At 40.0% G+C, this 17,449-nt stretch overlaps 1 protein-coding gene across 1 annotated transcript in view; it reads left to right on the plus strand.

Annotated features, from left to right (window-relative positions):
* LOC118534890 (rho GTPase-activating protein 20-like) overlaps positions 1–17,235 on the plus strand; it is a gene marked incomplete at its 3' end in the record, with an annotated part of 28,722 nt that extends 11,487 nt beyond the window's left edge. The window contains exons 6-13 of the mRNA XM_078065552.1: positions 3,057–3,138; positions 5,329–5,412; positions 7,940–8,128; positions 11,418–11,593; positions 12,981–13,142; positions 14,654–14,763; positions 15,294–15,483; positions 17,124–17,235. Coding sequence (XP_077921678.1) covers positions 3,057–3,138; positions 5,329–5,412; positions 7,940–8,128; positions 11,418–11,593; positions 12,981–13,142; positions 14,654–14,763; positions 15,294–15,483; positions 17,124–17,235 — 1,105 coding nt within the window. The remainder of the gene's footprint in view (positions 1–3,056; positions 3,139–5,328; positions 5,413–7,939; positions 8,129–11,417; positions 11,594–12,980; positions 13,143–14,653; positions 14,764–15,293; positions 15,484–17,123) is intronic.
* Positions 17,236–17,449: the final 214 nt, after the last annotated feature.

The following is a 17,449-nucleotide window of genomic DNA, read 5'->3' on the forward strand; positions in this document are numbered from 1 at the left end:
ACATTTGCAATGATGAACAAGATACTTTGGGTATCTTTAAGTGACATTTTTTTTTTTTCCTGTTATACTTTACAGTAGCTCTAGATCACACAAAAGAGTACTTGAAGGTGGAAAAAGTGGTAGCTATTCGTGGCCAAAGCAAAAGCCACGCAAATATTTTGATTGGTTTCTAAGCACCAGGTAGATGCATTGCATGAAGGAGATAAGGCCAGAGGGTTCTCTAGCAGCAGAGCACACTCTTGTCTCTGCCTGCTTTGATTTCAGCTGTGGCAGTGGGTTCCATTCAGAATTTTCCATGGAAAATTACCTTGAAATCTTTAAAAATCAACTTTATTTATGTATAATTTACACAAAATAAGCATTTCTAATGTTCTTCACTCATTCCTAAAGATCCAAGTTTCCCTCTAACACTGTTTTCATTTCATCCGAGAGAGATGATCCTTAGCATTTCTTGTGCAGATCTGGTGCAAACAGATTTTCTTAATTTCTCTTCTCTGAATATGGCTTTATTTCACACTCACTCTTGAAGGATATTTTGAGGGATGTAGAATTTTGTTTGCAAACTTTTTCCTTTCAGCCCTTTAAAGCTGTTCCACTGTCTTTTTGTCTTTGTGCTTTCTGATGAGTAGTCTGGGATCAATCAAACATTAATCCTCTGTAGGTGATTTGTCATTTTTCTCTAGCTGCTTTCAAGAGTTTCTCTTTATTTTTGGTTTTTAGCAGTGTGGCTATCAAGTATCACAGCATGGTTTTCTTTGAATCTGTCCTATTTGGCATATTCTGAACTTCTTGAATTTATAAATTTAATTTCACCAAATTTGGGAAATTTTAATCATTATTACCTCAAATATTTTCTTCCCCATTTTCTCTCTTCTCTCCTCCTGAGAGTCCAGTTATATGTATATCAGACCCTTTCATATTGCTCATAGATCCCTCAGGGTCTTAATTTTTTCAATCTTTTTCTCCCCTTTTCTTCTTCAGACAGGATAATTTCTATTATCTATTTTCAAATCGCTGACTTCCTTTTGTCATCTCCATTATGCAATGTAGCCTAGTCAGTAAATTTTTTCTTTAAGATATTTTTCAGATAAAAAATTTCTATTTTTAAATATTTTTAGTTTCTATGCTAAGATGCCTCTTTCGTTTATTGTGAGCATATTTTCATTTGTATCATTGAGCATTATTGTAATAGCTGTTTTTGGCTAACAGCCTGAACATCTAGATCATCTCAGGGTTGGCTTCAGCTCTTGAGAATTGATCACATTTTCCTTGTTCTTCATATATTAAGTAACACTTTGACTCATATAAAACAAAAAGTAACATTTCTTTTTCTTTTAAATTATTTCCAAAAAACAGCTTATTTTTCTGAAGTTATTTGTTTACAGAGAGCTCTATCTACTGGAATTTATCTGTTTTGGAGAACCTACAACATGCAGGAAAATATACATACGTCTCTGGAATTACTATTTTGAACATAGTATGTTCCTTATACCATGAAAACCATTATCTTGCAGACCAGATAAATTAAAAAGTGATTATTAGTATTTCAAAAGAGATTTTTTTTTTTTTCTTTAAAAAGATTTCAAGGGAGGGACGCCTGGGTGGCTCAGTCAGTTATGCATCTACCTTCGACTCAGGTTATGATCCCCGGGTCCTGGGATGGAGTCTTGCAACAGGCTCCCTGCTCAGAGGGGAACCTGCTTCTCCCTCTGCCTTCTCTGCCTGTGGCTCCCCCTGCTTGTGCTCTCTCTCTGACAAATAAATAAATAAAAATCTTAAAAAAAAAATTCGTGGGAAAGTTTTTAAGTTGTATTGAAAGGCTTTCAGACATCTTAAAAAAAAAAATAGCAGAGCCATTACTTCTAACTAAATTTCAAGCTAAGACCCAGTCTTGAATCCTCTAGACAATTTAACATAGGAAGCCCCTCCCTGACAATTTAACATAGGATATCCTTGAGTTTGGGTGCTCTGAGTCCTACTGCTAGGTTCTGAACACTTTTTTTTAATAATCCTTAAAGCTCAAGTAGTTTGAAATCAATGAACACTTGTGTTTATAAAAGTTCGATTATCAAACAACTTTTGGGCCATCTGTCATATCAAGCAATTGCATTTCAATTCCTAAGAAGAAAAATACAATGAAAGAACAAGTTTCTTTTAACTTTGTTTTTAATATTTTTAAGGACTGTGAGTGTCCACTTCTGTTGCTTGTCTTCTTCATGCACTGTTTCTCAAAGGACACAGGCCTCATTGCCTAATAATGTTATAAAAACTGTATGCATAGTTGGTTACATATTGTCCTATTTTAAAATGTCTTTTGGAATTCGGATAGTTTTATAGATATCATCTCAGATTCCTATCAGTCCCTTTCAGATAATTTTCAATAACTGTTTTCCTTGTTGTATGGAGCAGTTTCTCAATATAAGGTGTGATAGAGAGATATTATAAGTAACTACTCACTGTCAGAGTTGCGAATGGAATATAAACTTCTAAAATTTTCAGTCTCATTTCCTAGACTCATTGGTTTTATTTGTCTCAACAGATTTCAACAATGGAAATCTTAGTAACCATGATGACACAAAGAAAGTACTGACTAAATAGTAGTTTTTTTTTTTTTTTTAAATGTCTGTCACAGACAGTTCTTATTCTGATTTTGCTGAAACTGAGTATGTAATTGCGAAGAGAGAAAAGTATCTAGCTCCTCCTTTTTAAACTATCTCCCCTCTCTATTTTGGAAATAGCATTATGGAGCTGAGGGTCAGTTCATGTCCCCTCGTGGAATTCTGTTTTTCTCTTTCTTGCTTAAGCTGCTATATTTTGTAAGCCACAAATCCTTGAAGGGAAATACATGTTTTACTGAAATGTTTCCTACTAGCTTCATGTTCTGTAAAGAAATGAAGATATAATTAAGGGTGTGTGCTCTACATATGCTTTACTTTGTTATTAACTGAAAACAAGCTTTGCCTTTAGAGTATGGATAATAATTTGACAATAATTATTTGGTCACTGCTTTAAATTTTTAAAAATTTATAGCAATTTTTCTTATTTCTTTTTTACAGTCTGTAACTGTAACAGGAACAAATTCAGACACAGCGAATGACATTATCAACATGTCACTACCAATGCTAGGAATAACCATAAGTTGCCTTGCAAACTATTTTTAATTTAAAAACCAACTTTGACTTTTGAGATTTGTGTGTGTGTGTGTTGTGTACCTCCCATTATAAGACAGCTGATTATTATAGATATCATAGTCATATTTTGTCCCCCAGATTTAGAAATTGAAGGCAGCAAAGCTATATTATTAGCCTATACATGGGTGCTCTTCTTGTCTTCCCATTTTAAATTTTCTGCGAATTCGAAATCATAGCATAAAATTGGGCTATAATTTTAGAGTGCTAATAACAACATGCAGTTTATTGTATATATTTTATACACAGACAATAAAATATTTCTAAGTTTCTAAATATTTCCTCCTCTATTGGACTCTTCTATCTGTGTCTTCGTTCCTGATTCCTCCCCATCCCTATTTACCCTGGTCATCACGCAAGGACTCAATCCCAGTTAGAGGAATCCTAACTTATATGTTTTGTTGTACATTTTGACATAAAGACCACATGGCTAGAAGCTACCTCCTCTTGGTGCAGTTCCTTGGGATGAGGCGGCTCACACCCCTTATGAACTGGTAAAGAGGGCAAGTTCTGAATAAGACCATGGATCTGGGGGCAGTTGCGTACATATCACTTTCATCTTGTTTTGGTTTTAACTGCCTGTTCCTTTATGTTTTGATGGTGCTGGTGTGAGTTGCTGGATTTTTTTTTTTTTTTTTTTTTTGATGAAAGACATGGACATATTTGAGGATGAGGTTTTCTAAGGGAAAAGAGAGGGAGAGTGATAGTCAGATGGACAGAACTGAAGGGAGCACTTGTAAAGCACCGCTTCTTATATAAAATCCTCTATAAATGCAAAGATGTCTTGCTATTATGACATGACATAATTACAAGATTCTTACTTAAATTCTGTCTGACCCAATGGTATAATAAAGCCCCTAAAAAATTCAGAGCAACTGGAATTTGGCATAAGAAATCAATGATTTCTGTACAAACAAAATTTAATAATATATCTGAAATAAAATTGAATTTATATGTACTGAGTAAAGCACATATCTACATTGATTTCTAACCTGTATGATATATATACCCTAAACAGGAATTAAGTCTTAGAAAGAGAGTGAGTGGTTTTAGGGATGAAGTTGGGGAGATTGATTAATGATGAAGCTCATTTTATTTCATGTTTGTGATTTTCCTTTGCATAAAGTGATCAATCTCACCACACAAAGAATTTCTGTTTTAATGAAGAATTGGGGCTATTTGGCTTTATGTATGCCTGATTTAAGGGATTCCAGCATAGCATTTCCAAACCCTACCCTACCTTATTAGCTCTCACATCTTATATGCAATACAGTTTTGAGCAGATTCAGCTATGTGTGTGTGTCTGTGTGTCTGTGTGTGTCTGTGTCCATACCTATGACCTTTCTTCATAAGGGCAAGACCCTGATTTTTAATCAGGAGTCAAGGGCAAGCATAGTACCTATCACCAACAACTCCATGTCGAACATTTTTTGCTTTAGTCTCCTGGAAGACTCTCTAAAATAGTTCCGCGATCTTTATAATTTAGATGTGTTTGTTTCAAGTAGGACTTCCAGGTTTACTGGGCGGTAATTCTGCTGGGAGTGATTGTTTTCTGCATCTGATATGTCGTCTAGGTGAGAGTCCTTGTTCTTCCTCTCCCTGAAGTGGGGCTTGCCCGCACCAAAGCCAGTGGCTGACTTCAGTCCGCTATCTCCTCAAGGCCTCTTGGGCGTTTGTCTCCTTTTGCCCAGGGCTGCTGAGCTATTGATGCCTTTCAAGTTACTTTGCTCGGGAATAGTCACAGCAGGGTATATGGCTCTCTGGACAATATGCATGTCAGGGCAGGGACATTTGGCGGCAAAAGCCAACATTATCCAAGGAATCTAGAGACAGCGGAAGGCAGGACTCCGAGATTAGAACTTTCCTCCTTAGTGAAGGGGCACAACTGTGATTTCTTATGCCATGGGCCACCCACACAGTGAGGGGCTGATTGTACTGCGGTTTCCTGGCCTTTATCAAAAATGACAAGAACCTGGGACGGTCCACTGGAGGCTATGAGGGAACAAGTTAACAAGTACTGTAGCTACCTCCATGGACCAAATAGCATTTATACTGGCCCCAATTCCTTCTTTCTGGAAACATAGATATGCAAAGGAAATGTGTTCTTCAAGTACTGTGAAAGATTTGTTATGATGCATAGTTCTTTTTGTTTCCAAGGGCTCTGAGAAAGACTACCAGCTGTCGGTGAGTGCTGGCAAGGAAGCGTCCCCACACCCACTCATTGGTAAGTGTCAGGGAAAATCTAAGATGGGATTGATTAGGTTCAAAATTGTAACTCTACATCTCAAAGTAATGGTTGTTCTGTCTTAAGCTTAAATACCCTTAAAAGTGAAAATCACATGCAATATTCACTCTCACGTTTATTAAAGAATTACCAGGTACTTACTTTTTCCCAGGCACTGAGGACATCTCTTCATTCATCAGCTTAAGGTCTAGTTAGGGAGAGAAATGTAAATTTTTCGTTTCTACTTCATTTTACCTGACAAACAGAGCTGTCTTAAACATTGTTTTGTTTAGTGTTTACTTACTTATTTACTCACTTAGGTATGAAAGCAAAGAATCGGAATTTCTTTTTCCCATACATTTATTTTTCATATTCAGTCTTGAATTCCAGTTCCTAACAACTAAATAGCCTCTATTCTGTGAGAATCCACTAAAATCCAATCATGTCTCTGAATCCAGGTATAGGTATGTGTTTAACACCTGCTCTGTGCCCAGAAGTTTTCTCAGCATCATGAGGAAAATGAGATAATCACATTTAAACTCCTCAAGTCTTCACTGACTAAACTACCTGCACTTTGCTGTTTCTCAGGCTTTTTCCATCACTGTTCTTAAGGTTATTGATAAACAGATTACACCTCTCCTAAAATAGTTATTAGCACAAGTTCTCTAAAAAAAAATCTTTGGATTAGCAAAATTGTTCAGTGCTTACCAGAAATAGAAGGATTAAAAAACAAGAGAAAAAAGAGAGGATCTGCAGCAGACCTTGAAGTATAGTAATGTATGGTAATGGTGACAATGATTTCTGCTAGAAATCTTAGAGCATTCCTTCTTACATGCATTTTTTTAAATCTTTTTAATAATCCTGTGAGGCGGGATGCCTGGGTGGCTCAGTTAAGTGTCTGCCTTTGGCTCAGGTCATGATCCCAGGGTCCTGGGCTCCTTGCTCAATGGGGAGCTGCTTCTCCCTTGGCCTGCCGCTCCCCCTGCTTGTGCTCTCTCTCTCTCTCTCTGACAAAGAAATAAATAAAATCTTAAAAAGAAAATAATCCCATGAGGCTATTACTGTTTTCCAAGTTATCTAAAGAATATTTTCAAGTGATCTGGAAATCTAAATAACCAATTTCTTTCTATGAAATGTATATTCCCAGTCTTAGGATACAGAGAGTCACCAAGGGCATAGCTGAGGAAAAAAATCCCCCCCACCATTCCATGTTTCATATTAATATTGACATCTCTGTAAAAGTTGGCCAACAACAAAAAGGAAAAAAGTCAAATACTTAAATATATTTCTTTTAATAAAGTGCATTAATTTAGGTAAAACAATATAGATGATAACTTTTTAGACTTTGAGCAGCTTCACACACCAAGGCAGCTCTAAGGAATCCGGAGAGCCTGTCATTCATGATGATCCATTAGCAGCAATCAAAATGCATTTTTTAACAATGCTCTCAATTCTCAATTGCGGATTATCTCCTGGTTATCTTTGTGAATTGGTTGTATTGCTGTCGTAGAAGCTTCTTTTTCCTTAAAAGAGGGAAGTCACTGTGATTCTTGTGAACACATCACTGACACTGCATCTATGACAGATGAGAAGGAACAGCAAAAGCTCCTCAAGTTACATTCAATAATAAATCAGAAGTGACAGAAAGAGAACTTCCATTCTGTTCTTAAAAAATGAGATCCATGTCATATAGCACAGGGTCTTTGAGAATTCTATAGAGAGGAAACAATTTAAAGCATACAAGAACAAAACTAATCACTTGGCAGGCAACTCTCACTGACTCTGGGTGCAGTTTTCCACTCTGTAAACATCGTTTTGCACTTTGCTTCTGGGTTCCCAACACTGTGCAGCCTTCCCTCTGATCATCACCTGGCAGGACTCCCCTTGGAGGCAGGGCAGCAGTGGGAGGGAAGTATAAAGCATAAAGGCAACCCATCCCACTGCCCTTGAGTAGCTCTGGCTCTAGAAATTGACAAAACGAAATGAAAAAAAATCTGTTCAACTGACATTATGTGAGAGAGGTTAGCAATTCTTAATATATATGTTCAATTACTTAAAAAATATTAACCACCAATGCGTATTAATATATTTACTCTGATCCTTATAAGTTTGTGTGAGGGCAAGCATTTCAAAGGATGAATGTAAGGCTCAGAGGGGCCAAGTAATTTGCCTAAGATGTGCAGATCTCGTTAGTGTCAAGGCAGAAACTAGAAGGCCTTAAATATTCTCAGATGGAAACACAGCAAAAGTCAGCATTGTGCAATGCGCTGATGAATCTTTGTATTCCGAGTAAAGTAACATGCTTTAAATTTTTTTTCTCTTTTTAAAATCTTTTCCTTGGGCACCTGCTTTTTGCAGGGTGTCCCCAACAAGAGCGAATATGATGCTCACTCAGGAGGCACAGCCCTTTTTAGCCAGAAGCCCCAGCAGAATAGCAGCATATACCAGTGTGATGCATACACTCACGGTAAGGGGGATTTGATCAGAGCCATCACCATCAGCCTGAATCTATATTTTTTCCATATAGGACATGAAGATCCCTATGGAATTAAAATGAGCCATCTTCCATCTACCACACTGCTGCCGCAGACACCAGAGGACTCCATCTCTCCTTCCACCCTCCAGGAGTCCCTCCTTCTGGAGCAGGGGTTCGCAGAGATGCAAGGCCAGTTCATCCTGAAGCCCAGGCACCCAACGCAGAATGAGCAAGGGAGAGGTGAGCCCCTTCCCTTTCTTCACGTGTCTTCTCTTGGCTCATGTCTCCACTCTTGACCACAAATTCAGGACACAGAGCTCACTCTCTCTGTGAGGGGTGGGGAGGAACCGTAGAGGCAAGAACCCCAAAACTGCACAGAATCAAGCTTAGAGAAACCCAAAGGTCTTAAGACCCAACTCACTTCGAGGAAGGTTGTGTGCTTGTTTTAATTCTCCTAGGTAGACTGTTACTCCTTTCTCTGTATCCCCAGAACACTTTCTACATATAATTGTGTGAGTACACATCTGTGTGTCTTCTTAGAGCACAAGCTGTTTGTGGCCTGGAAACAGGTCTTCCCTATTCCAGGGTTTTATCTAGTATCTCAGGCCATCACAGGATGGAATCAAATGACTGCATGGCTTAGATGCACCTGGAATGGAAGAACTCCAGTGGAGTAAAGAGTTATGGAACTGAATTGGATTTATTCCGGGCTTAGGCTGAAGTGGCCTTGGGGTTACAGTTAGAATTCAAGTCTCAATTCTGCCCCCACCTTCCATGTCTGCTTCAGACACAGGTCAAGGCTGGAGCTAGACTGAATGTTTGTGGTCAGGGCTTTTTAATCTTCCTTCTTGCTATTTTTTTCCCTAGCATTCCAGTATTCTCCCATTGATATTTGTTTTCTCTGATGAAAATGTGTTATTCATCTGAGAAGTATTGGGCCAAAATAGAAAGTATTTTATTGTTATGATTGTTATTCTATAAGCACAAAGTTTCCAAAATTTTATTTTTTAATATTCATACCCTAATTCAAGCATTAGGAAACATTAACCCAAATCTTGCCAGGGCTGTTTAAGAAAGAATAGGTTTCCATAAAGTTAGCTTGTTTAATCATTCCTATATTTTTCATGGCTATAGCATATATTTTTATTAGTAATAGAGGCAACATGAACTCTAACAGCAAATAATGTACATTATAAAACATCCAGCTAAGGCTGAAAATACCTTGGAGAAAGTATAGGACCCAATGTGTACTTATTTTCTGTATATACTCATAGAGTAGCTAGATATATAGCTTTGTACCAAGGGATACAACATTCTTCTTAAGAGCATTCTTCTTATTAAAGCTGAATAATGGAATCTATTTGGGTAGTTTTAGAAATAATAAAACTAGGGGAAGAGTAGGGAACCCAGGTTGCATACAACAACTCAACTTACATATTAACATGTGTCTTCAGCAAATGCATACATTTTGATGGACAGGAATCTCCTCCTGGATTTAAGAATGTATTTGCTTTCTTTCTTCACTCCTTTTAAAATGGTAGGGGAATCAATTTCAGGGCAGGAAGAAAGAGCCTTAGTTAAGTAAAGTGGTAGCAATCCTTCATGATTGCCTACCTTCTAGAGGTTGCAAAATCAAATAGAGAATGGGAGTGATGTCTGCTTTGGAGGGGGAAGAGACTGATGTCTAGACTGCCTGAGGCCTTCTGAGCAAGGAAATTACTTTTATCAAGGCTGCCATGAGCCATGCCTTGTGCTGAGTAGTACATTACATTTAGTTCAACGAGTTGTAGGCAGCAGCATTTATGTTAAAGTTAAGCAAACCAAAGCTTAAAAACTTTTGAGTAATCTAACTAAGTGGCAGAACCAGGATGCTTCTGGTTCTTAGATCCTGGTCTCTCTGGTCAAGTGCCATGAGTGTTGCCACCCACGTGAGTGGATATGGTGATGCACTCACTACATCCCAGAAAAGCCCAGTGGACAGGTGTTTATGGGTGTTTGGTGAAATGTTGCTCATTTGTTTATCCTTCTACAGCTTGGCTCCTCTGTGGACTTTTAAAGAATTCAGTTATTTAAGCAGATTATGTAAGCAAATGTTAAGGTATCTTATAAGGAAAACATTCATAGCTGAGCAGTAGAAACTTTCAACTCAGCTTTTCACTGCGGATCACCTTTTCTTTGTAAAGCTCTTCTTCTGCATTCCTTTGATAGGGAATGTTGGGTAATTCAAAATCTTCTCTGGAAATTGGGGATAAATCAGGCATTCATAATCTCTCATTGTTTTTCTTTTTGTATGTTTTCTTTCAAGCCTTGTACTGGTATGGTGTATATACATGTATGTTTGAGTATGTGTGAGGAATTGGGTGCAATTCATTGTGGATTAGACTCTTTTCAGTAAATATCAAACATAATTTACAAAAAAAAAAAATCATCTCTGGGTAGCTTGGTGGGGTATCATAAGAAAACACAGTCACCTGGAATCTTACCACATAGCCAGCATGTAATGACTATTTCCCAAGAACCCTGACTGCAGGAAGTCATCCTTGGGGATGGCCGAGAGCAGAGACACCAGAGGCTGCCTGAGAAGTGGGGTCAGGCGGATCATGTCATGAAAGGCAGATCCTTTTGATCATAGAAAGATGAGCACTCAGAGGCACCTGGGTGGCTCAGTCGTTAAGCGTCTGCCTTCAGCTCAGGTCATGATCCCAGGGTCCTGGGATCTAGCCCTGTATCGGGCTCCCTGCTCAGTGGGAGTCTGCTTCTCCCTCTCCCAATCCCCCCCCTGCTTGTGTTCCCTCTCTTGCTGTCTCTCTCTGCCAAATAAATAAATAAAATCTTAAAAGAAAAAAAAAAGTTGAGCACTCAGAAAGCCAAAGAGGAAACCTAAGGCTGGGAGGAGACTCACTGTGAAAGCAGATGATTAACAAACTCAGCTTGATTTGAATACCAGATCTTTTGAGCTTTTAAAATCGGATCTGACACTGGATGAATCCACTAATCATACTTACCAATAGGAAACAAACAACAAGTTAAGTGCCTCAAGATAAAGCACAACAGGCAGTAGATGGCATTGAAAGCATTGACACTAAGTCTGATCAAGTCTCTAGGTTTCACCATCAGTTTGCAGGATCTGGGGAAGAAATCTTAACACCATAAGAATGCTATTGGCCAATTTCAAAAAATGGAGAATTCTACACAACAAATGCCTGTTTCCCTATTCTAGCCATTGCAATGAATGTACCGTAGAATGGGGATGGTGAAAATAAGGTTAAGCGGGGTGCCTGGGTGGCTCAGTTGTTAAGCGTCTCCCTTGGGCTCAGGTCATGATCCCGGTGTCCTGGGATTGAGCCCTGCATTAGGCTCCATGCTGGGCGGGAAGCCTGCTTCTCCCTCTCCCGCTGCCCCTGCTTGTGTTCCATCTCTCGCCGTCTCTCTATCTGTCAAAAAATAAATAAAATCTTTAGAAAAAAAAGAAAAGAAGGTTAAGCGAATAAAACAACGACTACTACTACTAATCTCACTTCTTCCTTAGACCCCGGCCGGAAGACAGTGAAAAGACGTTCTTTCAGAGACTGGGTCTGTTGTCTGGGCTCCAGCCCTAGCCGGGAAAACCAGGGCACAGCCCCACCTGCCGCAAAACCAGGACAGCTCTTCGGAGTTTCCCTCACGGATGTGTGTGATAAAGACAAGCTGCCCTTCCCAATTCTGGTAGGTCATCTCATTTTGGTCTTCTATAGCCCTCCTGAGGAGGGGAAACTCTGAGAGGCCAAGCGTCCTCAACCAAATCTATCCCCAAATGGAGAAGTCATTAGACAGCCCCTGGCTTTGGCTGAGAAGCTCTGTTACTGTTATTGCAAAGAACAGAATCTGATTTAGGTCCTACACAGTCATGAGGCAAATACAACAGGAAAAGTCATTCTTGTCCATTCCACTTGTGTCTTGTTTCCACAAAGACCCACGGAGTCCTGTTCAGATCAGTCAAAATGGACTCTGTGTATGTGAGTCTCTGAGAGTCCACCTCATCTTCACAGTCTCCCTTCATTGCCTTCCTGAGCTCACATTAGTCTCAAGTCTCCTTCAGCGGAGTGTACTCAGTCTAACAACTGCAAACATCTGACACGAGCATAGACTCATCCTCTGGCAAATAGGAATCTGTTAATCCTAACAGAATATGTGAAATGAAAGCCCCAGAGTTTGGCCTGTGTTATCTCAAACTGCTGTAGTGAATTGTCAGTTTTGACATTCACTGAGTATTCGGTGTCTCTGCAAGCACGGGACGGGATGGAGGGAACGTTCTGCTAGACATGAAGAAATGTATCATATTAGCTAGCATGTTACCTGCTAGCTACTCCCCCAGTTCCTTGCATCACAGCAAATTTAGGGGCTAGCTAGGATTATCATCCTCCGCACTTCCCAAACGAATCAGAAAAGCATCAGTACAGTATGTATGGGCCCCAGGGCACACAAAAGATACGTAGCATAATAGACTTCAGATCCGTTGGATTCCCTGAGTGCAGCCCTCATTAACTTTCTACACAGCAGGGAGAGGACATGAACATAGAGCAAAAGACAATGAAAGACTCATGAGAAGGGAGGGTAATCAGAGAAGGACAAGAGAGTTTTTGAGCCTGACTTTAAAAGAGGGAAGGAAATAGGACAAGTAGGAATGGAGTATACAGGCACTTAAAGAGAAATAAACAAATGGGAAATGAGTATTTCCTAAATCGACTTCCCTACTTGGGGAAGAGCATCTATGTAAGGGAATAATGAGAAAAGAATGGTAAAGTAGGAAACAGACGGTGATTCCGCAAAGGCCTTGAAGCAGAGAAGTTTGACTTAAAAATGTAAACTCAATGGAAGGGAAAATCTGATTAAAAGAAGTGTTAAAAATGTTTCAGTGTATGACTGTAAAATGGATATTTGGGTAGAAAGTATAGAGAGAGACACTGAAAAACAACCAATCTAAATTGACTTTACTCCTTCCCGCTCTAACACAGTGTGCCATTACATTCCCCTCCTGTTTCAAAACGAAGGCAAGCTTGTGCTCTGCATTTGTGGATATGAGATGCCATATACTTTTCTTTTCTTCCTACAGGATATGCTTTCCTTTATTAATCAAAAAGGGCCACTCACAGAAGGCATCTTCAGCAAATCAGCCAATATAAAATCCTGCAGAATCCTCAAGGACAAACTCAATTCTGGGGTCAAAGTGAACTTGTACAGCGAATCTGTTCATGTGGTCGCATCCGTCTTAAAGGTAGGGAAGGTTCTAGCATTATCTACACACAAGGAACTGAAACTATGATTGGTGTCCTTCATCATGACAGCTCAAGAACCATAACGGGCATAATAGTTTAAGAACTTGACAAACTGAAAAACGCTTGACAAAATCAAAATGTAAGGAAGCTACTTGAGGAGTTAAAAGCCCCATATGTTAGTAATACTTTCTGTTTTCACCACACACCGCCCTCCCCACCTTCACTCCTGAAGACTCCATGCAAAATACTAATACTGAAATGACTACGAGTCATGATAATAAATTTCAAAATACGCACTGACACATACACACTGTTTACCAAAGCAAACATCCTCGCCACCCTCCTAATGAAGGCAAACCTTCTAAAAGAAATAGAACAGGGAAAGAATTTAATCCATCCACCTTGGCACTTATTAACAGGTCTGAACAACACTATGTTAATGAAGTAATGAGTACAGTCTTAGAATCTCAGTCACATTTGGTCTTCCATTGTCCCGATAATGTCCGAAGATGTGATAAATAGCAAAGTCCAGAAATGACTTAGGTAACCACTCCTACACTGGGGCCATAGTGATATCCAGTAGTAATATACATATAGGCATCAGGAGACAGGAAAAGAATGATGATACATTAGGTAGCAAGATGGGTGTTGCCCTCTGTAAGGTGCACACATGGAATCGATTTTCTAGCAAGAGTGAGAAGGTTCTTTCCTGATTCCGTGTGATAAGCACCGACTAGGAAGAGGGTGAGCACTTGTGGGTATAGTGCTTAGACATTTCTAAAGTTTTCTCTTCCTGAAGTTGACTGATCTTGGTGGAGAATCAGTCTCTGCAACCTTGGCCTTGATAATATCATGTCAAACTAACTGGAGAATTGGCCTAAACTAGAAATGAATCTATCCTCAGGACCACAGTGAGTCTGCCATTAGACTCCCGCCTTTTAGACAGCTAAGAAAAGGAAGAATGAAGCAAATATGAGAGAAGCTTTCTTCCAGGGAGCACACATACCCCGAGTGAGAAGACCTAGTTCTTTCCTAATATGTGTGCAAGAGCCCACCTGTTTGTGTTTTGATTGTTTCAGAACTTTTCTTGCTAGAATTAAGAGCTAGCACTGTGTCTAAAACAAGCAACATGGGAATGTGTGTTTCTGTCCAAGAAGCTAATAGGATTTAGGATGGTCTATGGCCAGACCCTGTCAGTTTGTGGTACTTCGCAAAAAAGGCACACATGAAAAATAAGTTCCAGATGATAGAAGGGAGCTTTATGTTCATTTCCACCACAGCCTAAGCTCTGCTTTTATGCCTCTAAGTTTTAGCGGGAGAAAATCCAAGCACCTGCTCCTGCGTGTGCCAGTAAACGAGGAGTCAGAGGCGAGCTCCGTGTGGGTCACAGTTTGGCTATCTGTGAAGGAAGTGGGGGATGAACTGAATATTTTAACTACATATTTTCTCTGTAATATTTCCAATACATATTTTCTATAATATATATACATATTTTTTTTATCTCCATAAGGATTTTCTTAGAAATATCCAAGGAAGTATATTGTTATCCGATCACTATGACAAATGGCTCGGTGTTATTGATCAAGGGAACGAAGAGGAGAAGATAACTGCAGCCCAGAGGTAATGAAGCAAAAATTACTCTACTCTGGTCACATCTCCATAATACAGCCAACATACTATTAGGAGAACATTGGCTTACGTTTCGCAGCTTTGCCCACTAAAATCATGACCGATGCCAAAGAGTTTCAATTCTTCACACCCATGGGGGTCAGCTTCAGAATAGAGGCACGCTTTAGGGCTCTTATTGTTCTTCTCCTGATGTTATTAATGTGGAATCCTTGGCCGTTTTACACCTTCTGGATCCATGAAACTGGTAGACGAAATCCCCTGGTCCAAGACAGATGCAAGAGCATCGACTGCCAGGGTTATGACCTTAAGAGTCTGTCAAACATTTAACTAACCAGAGAAGTGTTTATCTGGCTCAGGACTGAATTCAGTGCAACAATTTTGTATACATTCATGCCTGGAACTCTGCTACGGCAGGTTGTGTGCTAGATACACAAGGATCTATCCTGTTCCCTGTCTCTGTATTTCCAACCTCCTAAGTGGAATCACTTGCCTAATTTAAAAGTGTATTTTTCTGACCTTAGGCTTTTAGCCCAGCTGCCAAGAGCAAATGTGGTTCTCTTGCGATACCTTTTTGGAGTGTTATACAACATTGAGCAACATTCCTCATCCAATCAGATGACAGCTTATAATTTATCAGTGTGTATAGCTCCAAGCCTTCTTTGCGCACCTAATTCCGGCAGCTTGGAATTGAAAGACAACTTGATAAAAAAGGTAATGAGAGCTCTCATTTTAGTCCCCCAGGGGGTAGAATCCCTACTTTGAACCGGACATGTGCAGTAGTAACTCTGACGGGTGGAACTTTGTGAAGTGCACATTTTCATTAGGCCCCTGTGGAGTGGCAGAGTTCTTCAACCTACTCTGATGGGGTCTGGGAAGGGGTGTCGTTAAACGGGAAACTCGGAGCAGTCGAGTCATTCTTCCCCCTCCAGGAGACTAAACATTAGACTGACTAAACGAGAGACAGAAGAGTCGTGTGATACGATAGAAAAGAACCTGGGCTTTGGAGCTTTACCAGTCAAGGTTCAGCTCTCAGCCTAATCCCTGAGGGACTTGTAACCTTGGGTAAAGCCATGGTTTCCTCGCTACACAATGGCGACAACAGTCAGCTCCTCTGGTCATGACAGGCACATACTAGGTGGCTTGGGCAATATGAGCTCCCATGGCTCCAAACACATTGGCTTTCCTCTGCAAATTGTGGCTCATCTAGAGAAGTACTCGGCTACTATTTCACCTCTGCTATGTCACACGGAAACTACCAAAAGATTGCAGAATATCCTAACAAGATGACAGGTCTTCCCCAAGCTCACACAGAGATCCAGCATGAGGCAAAGCAATGCATGAGAAGGGACTGAAGTTACACAGACAGATACGTTTTCTCTCCAGCTGTGTGGGTTTTCCCTCACAACCCCACAAAAATCTCTGCTTCCAACCTTTAAGATACTTCTTCACTTAAGAAATGGTTTTCTTAAGTTTTTGTTCATACTTTATAAAGTTTAATAAGATGTTATACATCAGATACAGCTCAATAAAACTGGAAACAAAATTTAAAAACCAAAACTAAGCAAACTTTAATAAGGTAGGCTACTTTGAAAATTATCCTAGTTTTATTTATTTTTTGATATGTATTTATTTGAGAGAGGGAAAGAGAGAGCGTGAGCGGGGCAGGGGCTGAGGAAGAGGGAGAGGGAGAGGGAGAAGCCCAAGCCGATTCCCCGCTGAGCACGGAGCCCAAAGTTGGCTCCATGTGGGGCTGGATCTCACAACCATGAGATCGTGATCTGAGCCGAAATCAAGAGTCAGACGCTCAACTGAGGGGCCCCGAAATTTATCCTACGCTTCAAGACTTAACCACTGTTCCCAAAATGTTAGCTATTAAACTCGGCCACACATTATAACTTTAGCCCACTGATGAGCAGTATTTTAAAATGTGTACCCAAAGTACACGGGAAAGTATCACTCTTTCTAAGTTATTTCTTAGAACTCTGGTCTCTATGTTTTTTGGTTTTTGTTTTTTTTTTAAGATTTTATTTATTTACACGACAGAGAGAGACACAGCGAGAGAGGGAACAGAAGCAGGCGGAGTGGGAGAGGGAGAAGCAGGCTTCCCGCTGAGCAGGGAGCCCGATGTAGGGCTGATCCCAGCACCCTGGGATGATGACCTGAGCCGAAGGCAGACGCTTAACCGACTGAGCCACCCAGGTGCCCCTGGTTTCTACGTAATTTTCTCAACTCTGAATTTTTCTGGGAAGTCTTTCACATTTTTTCTTAGATCCAAGGTCTATATACAAAATGTGATTTATAACTATGCCCTATGAAAAAGAGCACCCCATTTTTGTCTTTTTGTGTTACAGATTTCTCTTGTCGCATTTCTCATTGAAAATTGCCTCAGAATATTTGGAGAATACATCACTTCCCTCTTGGGAGAGAACTCAATGAGTCGTGCTAACAGCGAGAAAGCTGCAGGTACCGGGAATATTTTAATTGGCTTTGGGGGAAGCAGACAGCAAGGTTGCCAGGGGTCATGGGAGATGCTTAGACAGCGCTCTTCTGGAGCCCAGAGCATCGCCAGGGCAGTGATTTCCATCTGCTCCTTGTTCCAAAGGCTGGCTCACAGGTCAAGGGAGGTTCCACACTGTTGTGAGACCAAAGAAAGGATAAGATGAGGTCTCTGACTTCA

Source organism: Halichoerus grypus, unplaced genomic scaffold (genome assembly GCF_964656455.1).
Source record: "Halichoerus grypus unplaced genomic scaffold, mHalGry1.hap1.1 HAP1_SCAFFOLD_107, whole genome shotgun sequence".
NCBI classification, from domain to species: Eukaryota; Metazoa; Chordata; class Mammalia; order Carnivora; family Phocidae; genus Halichoerus; species Halichoerus grypus.